Here is an 8,899-nt window from a genome sequence, read left to right on the forward strand (position 1 = left end):
CTCAGCAGAATAAGTAATTAAGGTGACATTTGTGAGGACTAATTTGGATCACACTTGTGTGTATGTGTTACAGAACTGCAAGCCAAAACACGCTCAAGCAGCCATTTGGCGAGAGAAAATGAGTGGGGCAGGATGGGGGTGGGCTCTGGGAACCCACCGGAGTGGCCTCGGCATCTCGGAGGGTCTCATTACACGTGCGGCCGGTGGGGGAGGTCCTCGGGGCTCGAGGTGCCACCGTGCTGGGCCGAGTTGGCTGCAGGTGGCCTGGAGTGGGTCCTGAGCCAGCAGGGTGGCTGGGGTTTGTCCAGAGTCTTTGCCAATGCCTCCTCAGAACACAGTGATGGAGAGCCAGCGCAGGAGGACAGTGATGGCATTCAAATAACTTGACACCGGCTCGCTGCCCTCGTGGCCATTGTAAGTACTAAATCAACACGATCTACGAAACAGGAACCACCCGTCTCATGCCGACGCGGCAGCAGACCTCCACAGCTGCACAGGTAAGGACGTATTAATAACAGGTCTGCCCAACTCGACCCAAAAAACAGGTATCGGTTCTACTGAACCCATATGCAACTGCTCCACTCTCACCACTGAGTGTGAGCCTGCAACTGTGCGGGGACTCATTCCCACCCTGCCCAACCCTTCAGGCCAGGAGCACAGAGACCAGGGAGGGAGGGCCAGGAGGTTGCTGGCCAAGCCCACAGATAAATGATGGCGTGCCCCTGGACCACTGAGCAGGTGAATCAGACTCCGAGGGGCAGGCACTAGAGGCAGGAGCCCGAGTATAACATACGTACAGATGCTGCCTACGGGCCGTGGAAACCACCTCAGCGCCTGCTTGCCAAGTTTCTCAGGCAGCTTAGGTAAATGCCCGAGAGCTGAGGACCCCGAGGACAGCTACTCTTCGGCGTCCTCTTCTCCTGCGCCCTGACGCAGCTCCGGACTTCACAGTGGGCCCATGAGACAGACCCCCGTCCTGACGGAGGTGGGGGGGTTAGGGGGGGGAGTGTCATCAGCCACTTTAAGAATCAAAACAGATAAAATTACTAGAAGTGAAATTCACAGACAAGAAATACTTTAATTAAATATTGTGTAAAATGAACATTTTTATACAGTTAAATATCTGAAAAAATGTACAGATAAAACAATCTTATTGTAAGGTCTTTAACAGTAAAATCTACCATTTAGGGAAGTGCTCAGTTCCAAGACAAAGAAGCAGTGGGGGGGGGCACTAATTAATCTAAAACACAAACCAAGTGCGGGACATGAAGAAACTTGCAAACGCCCGTTCACATGTACACGTGAGCTCTGGTTATTACTGTTCTAGATCAAGACCCTTACTTATACACAATGAAACGGAGGCAGTTTAGTTCCAAAGTGACTTCCCAGGCTTTCCCACGGAGCTTAGCCTCGCCAGCATCACCAGGCCGGGCCGGACCGGCTGACCACGGGGAATGTTCTGGCGGTTTGTGGAGTCTCTGCCGCGACACTCGCGTACATTGTGCATTGGTGGTGGTGATAGTCGGCGTTGGTAAGGGAGTGTGTAAAAAGCCCCTCCTTTCATTTTAAATTGGATTTCTGCTGAAGTTTGCAAACCACTCCCTGTGTTCTGTTTTCAAAGTATTTAGTGCAAATGGAAAATAAAATAAAACCAATACCACCACCACCCCCCAACCCCCCACAAGAGGGCCCCCTCGGCCTCGAGGCGGATTTGGCACCAGTAGGCACCGGTGGGACGGAGCTTGCTCCCGTTTCGCAAATACAGTGCCGCTGGGTCAGGCTACGGAAAGGGGGAGTTTCCAAGGAAAAGCGAAAATCCAAACCAATGTGATGCGGGTCCCAGCTGGTCCCTCGGACTCCAAGGAGAGCGGGGAGGGGGCGGCCCGCAGCAGAAACAGCCAGGAAGGAGAGCGGGCCTGTGCTTTAGTCTGAATGCTTTTGTACACCATCAATCTCCGAAGGAAATATTGGTTAATAATTGTGGTGTGAGCCGGTGATAAAATAGCACAAAGGCTCTTCAAAGAAGTCCACTTTTAAGGCATCAGAGAAGTTAATGTGGCAAACATTTTGAATTAAAACGTCAGAAGTGAATTTTATTTTAAACTTTGAGGCCGCTGAAAGTTTCCAATAAACACAGTTCAGCTAGGTGGCAGAGTCATGGGCGTGGCCGCTAACACGACTGTTTACACACTACAAAAGTAAAACAAAACTCGGACACAGCCCCAAACGGAGTGGCCCTCCTTGAGGCCCGTCCACATGCAGGGTCTCCTGGAACTGGCCACTGTTTTGTTCTGACGACACAACGAACTTTTTTTATTTTTCCAAAATTATTTGTTCAGATAACTTAAAAAATAATATAAAAATAAACAATGGATTTGACTTTCCTCAAAATAAAAAATAAGGGGAGGGGGGGCGCGGGCAAGAGGAAGGAACGAAAGAAAAGGGTGTAGGCTTTAAACAATAACGAACGTCCCAAGTACAAACAAGATGGAAAGACAGCGGTTCGTTTTAACCAAACAGGAAAAAGAGACAGCTCTTGGCATCACAACACCAGGCGATGGACCAACACCAGTACAGACGAGAATAAAAACCCAAAACAAACCGAAAGCAATGTACAAAATCTCAAAGATAAATACAATATTTATAGTTGATATGTTACAAAATAAAGTTCCTTAGCAACTGCAAGTGCTCATGGGAAAGTAATGGAGCCCATTTTACTCCTTAGAGGGCACATAAGGAATAAAACTGTTCTTCTAAATAGTTCAGTGAATCTGAAAAAAATTCAAGACAAGTGTATAAATATTTAGCTACAACTTTGGCAAAATCACAAAAGTCTACAATTTTAGAACCACATACAAAACACATTAGGGCAGGAGGATCTAGAAGTCAAAGGACAACTTTCTGGTACAGAAACATAGACTCACAGCAGCCTACGAATGCAATAGTACACAGTGCTAGCAAAAGTTGAAAGGTCGCAGTCCACGCTGCCCAACAGAAAGCTCTAGCAGTGGGGGAGTAGTGGAACCAACAGACAGTAGCTTGGTTTTGTTTGTTTTCTGTCAGTGTGCTTGTTGAAGGCAAGAGAATTCATTATCAAAGAACAATTTCTAACTACAATAAGTTACAAAGTCTCATTTCATTAAGATGAAGTTAAGCAATGGTAAACCCTCCCTCCCACCCTGCCATCCCCCGTTCTCCTAATCATATAAGACCATCCTTTTTTTGTTGTTTTTGTGTTTTTTTTTCCAGTCTGATGGGTCATATACCTCCTTGGCCCCTTTTAAACCACAAAAAAATATTTCACATTATAGAGATACACAACCATTGTGAATCTAAGGATGAGTACGGAAAAATGTCTGGAAGCATTTTTCCTCCGTGTTTCATGAGAATCAAATGGTGCATTCACAATGCTTCTCCCAACACATAGCAAGTACTAGACGAGACAGAGCCAGAAATTTTATACAAAACAGGCGCCGCTTTGTCCTCCTCCTCCGCTCCCTCCAGGACTGAGAGATGTGAACATGTGAGCAGAGTTCAGTCGGGAAAATGGAATTCTTCGTGAAGCAGTCGGTCTGTCCGCAGGTCGGTGGGGAGCACTTTAAATAAAATCTTTAAACAAAGTCTCTGTGGCATCGAGATTGCTGCTGAGTTTCAGACACTGCCCATCCCGCATGTCTTAATGTCCCAGGCGTGTCCCCGAAGCCCGTCTTCACGTGCCTGGTGCTATGGCAGGTAAACACAAGTGGCCTCACATGGGTGGGACTACCAGCCCAGACATAGCTGAAAGAGACGGGGGAGGACATTAGTCCCGGGCCACCCAGCCCCCCACCTGCTCCAGGGCAGGCTGGGCAGAGCCTTCCTTTGGTGGGACTCAACAGTGGGCGTGGGCGTGCCCCTTGCCGCAGTGCAGAATCCACCTCCCGGGATGGGGTGCCCGTGGAAGCCAGAGCCACCCCAGACCTCTCAACTGGGAAAGGCTGCCGGCATGTGTGCATGTTTGTGAGTGTGTGTGCGCGCGCATCTGGGTGCACACGTGTGTGCATGAGCGTATGCGTGTCTGTGCGCATGTGAATGCGGGTGCACATGTGCGCGCGTGTATGTGTGCGTGCACGGTGAGTGTAGGCACTAGTGTCAGCTTCCCACCCGTCTCCGCATTTGGTTCGGAGTACACAGCTCCCTGGGATCACCGCTGAGGACAGACGAGAAGCAGTTGGCCACCCTGTGACCACCCAGGCCCGGGCCTCACTCCCCCACGGGAAAGCCAGTTTCCTCCTCTGGGGAGACGGCTGTCAGGAGGACCACCTGCGCTGGCCTCTTAGGGCGGTGGGCCAGGCAGACCCTCAGGTCGCCTCTCTGCGCAGGGCCCTGCATGTCTCCGCGTCCCGGAGGACGGAGCGAAGCGGGCCCTCCAACGCCCCGTGCTGGGCCTGGCTGGCACGCCATTGAAAAGCTTTCACTTTGGTGGTGTTTAATTTTTGTCAGAAGGATCGGTCTTCTCGTTAATTTATGGGTAACATATTAATGACATGTGCTCGTGTCATGAGGAGGGTTTCAATTTCTCAGTTCATTAATCTCAACGATATTAATTCATCTCAGACTCACCGTCACCACGTCACGGTTTACAAGGCCCGCACGCAGTGCTTATGGCGTGCCAGCTGAACACGGGGCTGACCGCGGAGGACACCGCGCGGAGGGCCATGGCGGCGGGTGACCACCGCATGGGGCCGGGACCCGGGCGCCCGCTCTCACGCTAGCAGGTGTAACAAGGCAAGGATCGAATCACCGGTACCTCTCTAGGTCCTTTTTTGAGCATTACTTCATCAAAGTGAAACAGGCCACCGACTTCACCATAGGGCCCCTTTGTCATCGCCACGACTGAGTCCGCAGCCCCCGGCCGAGAGCCTGCACACAGCAGGTGCCCAGTAAGTGCCAGTGGAAGCAGCCAGGCTTTAGGGAGGCAGTGGGCTGGATCTGGGGGGTGGGAGGGAGGGTTCGGGAAGCTCCTGCGCGATGCACACTGTCTACGCGTTCGGCCACTGGTCAAAAGGCTGCAGGGGCCTCGTAAAAAAGCCTAGTGACTGGCTTCTGCGAGGTAGCCAGGGAGACCCCTGGACGGCAGTGTGTGCTCTGGCGGGCAGGCGGGGCGCCAAGGGTCAGAGCGACTCGATGGCAAGGGGTTGGCTTAGCCTGGCCCCTGAGAGGGGCCAGATGATGACCCCTTAGTGGGGTCCTCGCATGGGTGGTGCTCTGGGTACCTCCCTCTCCCCAGGGCCAGCCCTCTGCCTCCTTCTGAACCTTGGGGAGCTCACGCAGGAAGAGCCGCCTTGCCCCGGGAGACCTGAGGGCAGCGCAGTGTCTGGGGCACACACCCCGACGTGCCGGCCCACCATGCTCTGGCCCGTGGTCCAAGGCCACGGACAACGGGGCACCACAGGTCCCTGAGAGGGAGTGCTCAAGCTTGGGTGGGTCAGTGACCACCGCCCTGTCTGGGGTCCCCTAGCCAAGCAGGACTGCAGCCCCCATTCTGCATGCCCCACCCACTCCTGCTCCCACTGGGCCTCCCCGAGAATGAAGGCTCTCCATCGTGAGGACACGGTGGTCATGGAGGGAAGGTGGGAACCAGGTCTCCGGACATGGTGCCTGGCACTTGTGGGGCTGAAGGTAGGCGTGGTGTGGTGACCACAGCCGGGTGTCACGTGGGAGAAGGGGACATGCAGCAGCAGAGGATGAGAATGCACCCCACCCCCCAGAGAGCCCGCTTCCCCCCACCCCCCAACCGCTGCCCACCCTCCCAGCCAGCCTCTGGGACCCGCGGGGACTGCGCCTGGCCCTCACCTTGGAGTCCGTTCCCGTTGGCGCTGGTGCAGGAAGGAGGAGGGGAGGCCTGGGGCCGGACCACGGGCGCGAAGGCGCTCTTTTGTTTCACTGCGGAGATGACATTGGCAGGTGAGAATGAGAAAATGCCGTGCGTACCGCTACAGTTTGAAGGGAGGGTGACGGAAGACGCTGCCATGGTCATGGTGGGGCTGGACGGGACTACTGTAACAAAGCAAACATGGTCAGGACGCGCCGCACGCACCGCCGACGGGCACACGACAACCACCACACGTGCCTGGGGGCCACTCTCTGGATAAGAGGTGAACTCAGGGGGGGGGGGCCTTCGTTTCCAATTGAGCAGCCCAATCGGGTTTTAGGATTTGGAGGGAGGGGGGGGGGTGAAGGGGTTAGTTTTCGACGTGGCCACATAGGGGCCAAGCCTGGCCAATTGTCGGGGCATCGTGGGGGCACATGCCCGACCCCAGAGTCCCCCTCCTTTATCCAGTAGCTCAAATCACAGGGCATCCAAGCAACGCACACACTTGACTTTGCCGTGAATATGAATCTGCGTGATGACGTGTGACAAAAACAGACACTTACTGCCGTAGGGAGAGTTAGCAGAGGAGCCGTTAAGAAATCCAGGTGAGCCAGGGACCCCTAGATTGGCCATGGTGCCACTTCCATATCCGTTCATGCTAGTGCTGACTGTGTTGTAATTAGACTGCTGGGGGGTGCTGCTGGGGACGTAGCCTCGCGGGGACACGCTGCTTGTATTGCGACTGTAGCCGACTGTTGAAATCCCCCCGCCCCCCGGCCAAAAATAACGTTATTATCAGTGAGAGACACTTGGAGGGGGGGCCGCAAATCTACACCATACAGTACACATTGTTGTTCATTGACCTCAGGCGTGGCTCCAGTCCTAAGCGCCTAATACAACCTGACCGTGCCAACCCGCTGGCCAGGGCCAGCTCCAAGGACTGACCTGAGCAGAGGGCCGTCTCCCATGACCCACGCTCGGGCTTCTCCTCAGGAGCTGTGACCGACAGCTTGGGCCCTGAGCCTGCCCCACCACCGTCAATGCCATGGCTGACAGGGAGGGCTTGTGGGGACAGTCACGTCCTCTGGAAAGGCCGTGTCGGAGCCTCCAACTCACGGTTGCTATCTCTGTGGGGAGAGGGGCCTCATTCATGGCGCGGGCCAAATGGAAGGAACAACACCTGACAGGTGGAGTGTTGGTGAAGTCACTGCCTGCGTGGCTCACAGAGGGGGACACTGGCTGGACCCGGTGACGAGCACCAGGAGGAAGGGCAGGCGGGGAACACGCTGCGGGACCTTCTGCTCCATGTATGATGTCCAGGCTTACATTCCCAAGTTCCCCCCAGACAACAAATCCAAAAGAAGGCTCCCCACAGCGTCCTGGTGTCACCCTAAATCTACGGCCATCTCAGCCTTTCCAGGAGCGCAGTCACTTCTATGTAAAGTACGGGAAGCAAATGTCATCCACAGAGGGGCAGCCAACGCTGCTGCTATGACTAGTCGCTGGACCCTCAGCAATCTCTGCCCGGCGCTCACTTGGAGGCTCTCCAACGTGGGCCTCCCTGAGGTGAGCTAAGGGGCAGAGGGGAACCCCACTACTGTTCCCAGGCTGCCCTTGCCCCACGCCCCACTTCAGCTACGGCCTTGCCAGCGCAGAAAGGGGACTACAGAGGGGGCCCCTGCCTACCTTGGTCGTTGGCTTGCGATGTCTCGGAGACATTGACGGCGAGCTGGCTGCTGAAGGAGTTCACACCCATCATGCCAGTGTGGGCGGGCGTGTTGCCCAAGGTGGGGATCTGGTTGTGGTTGCGGGGGACACTGTACAACGCTTCCGCGATGTCCGCCGCTCGCTTCAGGATGATCTCCTAGAACCCGGGGCAGGACGCCAGCTCTCAGGAAGCTGTCCCCCAACTGGCCACTGACCTACCTTTCTAGGCCCTGGGTGGGGGCCTCCCACTCAGCTCACCCAAATCCCACTCCTGTCTCCAACTCACAGCAGGTCCACTCAAAGAACACGCAACCTTGTTGCCGTCAGCTGAACTGCGGCAGGTCCTGCGTTGGGCTGCTCAGCAAGCTCAGCAGTTCAAAACCACCGATGGCTCCACAGGAGACAGATGAGGCTTTCCACTCCCGTAAAGACAGTCTCAGAAACCCAGAGGGGCAGTTCTACCCTGTCCTAGAGGGTGGTCGTGCAAGCTTACAGTGCTGCCCCCGCGTCTCCCTGGCGAGCAGCTGGTAAGTTTGAACTGCCACGCTTCTGGTGCAGAGCCACGTGCCTGGCCACCGCACCACCAGGCATCCTCCACCGGCCTCAGCTCCTGGGGAGAATGGCAGCGTGCCCGAGAGCTTTCATCTTTCCATGGACAAGCACCTCCCTGAGGCACACCACCCGAAGATGCTACTAGCCTGGCCAACCTCTATTCCATGCTGTGCAGGCCCTGCGGGTCCCACAGTCTGTCCCCAAGTCGGGGCAAGGGTGGCAGAGCAGAGGTATCCTAATGCCCTGCTTGCCCCCGTAGCACCCAACCCAGAAGCATTTAACCTACACTGTCACACATCCCTGCCCAAACTGCTGTGAGTTCAAGCTCCGGCTGGTCCCGGAGACGGTGGTGGCTGGTGCTCCCTTGTCGTTTTCCAGAGCTCTCAGGGGCTGCGGGCCGACAGCCTGTCTTCAGGAGTGTGCAAAAGCCCCGCTGTGCCCACTACCCAGGGCTGTGGCCCACCTGTCTGCAGGGGACGTGGCTGCGGGGAGCTGGCCGTCACCCACCTGGTTGTTGTGAGGCATCCCATATAAGGCTTCCACCAGGTCGGCGGCCCTCTTAAGTAACACTTCCTGTAGGGAAACAGACACAGTGACTCCTCAGTGGGCGCCATTGTGCTGGCCCCCGAGGTTTGTGCACGATGACCCCAGCCCAGCAGCCGAGGATGGGCACCTGTGTGGCCATCGCATGTCCTCTGCCCCAGCCCCTGCGAGACACGGACTGGTAAGAGGCTCTAGAAGCAGGGCCCCGGCTGAGCCTGTGGCATCGGTGCCCGGGGTTTCATG

General features: G+C 55.5%; 1 protein-coding gene across 1 annotated transcript in view; it reads right to left on the reverse strand.

Moving 5' to 3' along the window:
• Nucleotides 1-3,202: 3,202 nt before the first annotated feature.
• EBF3 (EBF transcription factor 3) overlaps nucleotides 3,203-8,899 on the reverse strand; it is a 128,694-nt gene continuing 122,997 nt past the window's right edge. Inside the window, exons 12-16 of the mRNA XM_075533601.1 lie at nucleotides 8,621-8,686; nucleotides 7,541-7,718; nucleotides 6,418-6,606; nucleotides 5,836-6,039; nucleotides 3,203-3,780 (exon numbers count right to left, since the gene is read on the reverse strand). Of these exons, the coding sequence (XP_075389716.1) occupies nucleotides 3,749-3,780; nucleotides 5,836-6,039; nucleotides 6,418-6,606; nucleotides 7,541-7,718; nucleotides 8,621-8,686 (669 nt within the window). The 3' untranslated portion in view covers nucleotides 3,203-3,748. The remainder of the gene's footprint in view (nucleotides 3,781-5,835; nucleotides 6,040-6,417; nucleotides 6,607-7,540; nucleotides 7,719-8,620; nucleotides 8,687-8,899) is intronic.

Source organism: Tenrec ecaudatus, chromosome 16 (genome assembly GCF_050624435.1).
Source record: "Tenrec ecaudatus isolate mTenEca1 chromosome 16, mTenEca1.hap1, whole genome shotgun sequence".
NCBI lineage: Eukaryota > Metazoa > Chordata > Mammalia > Afrosoricida > Tenrecidae > Tenrec > Tenrec ecaudatus.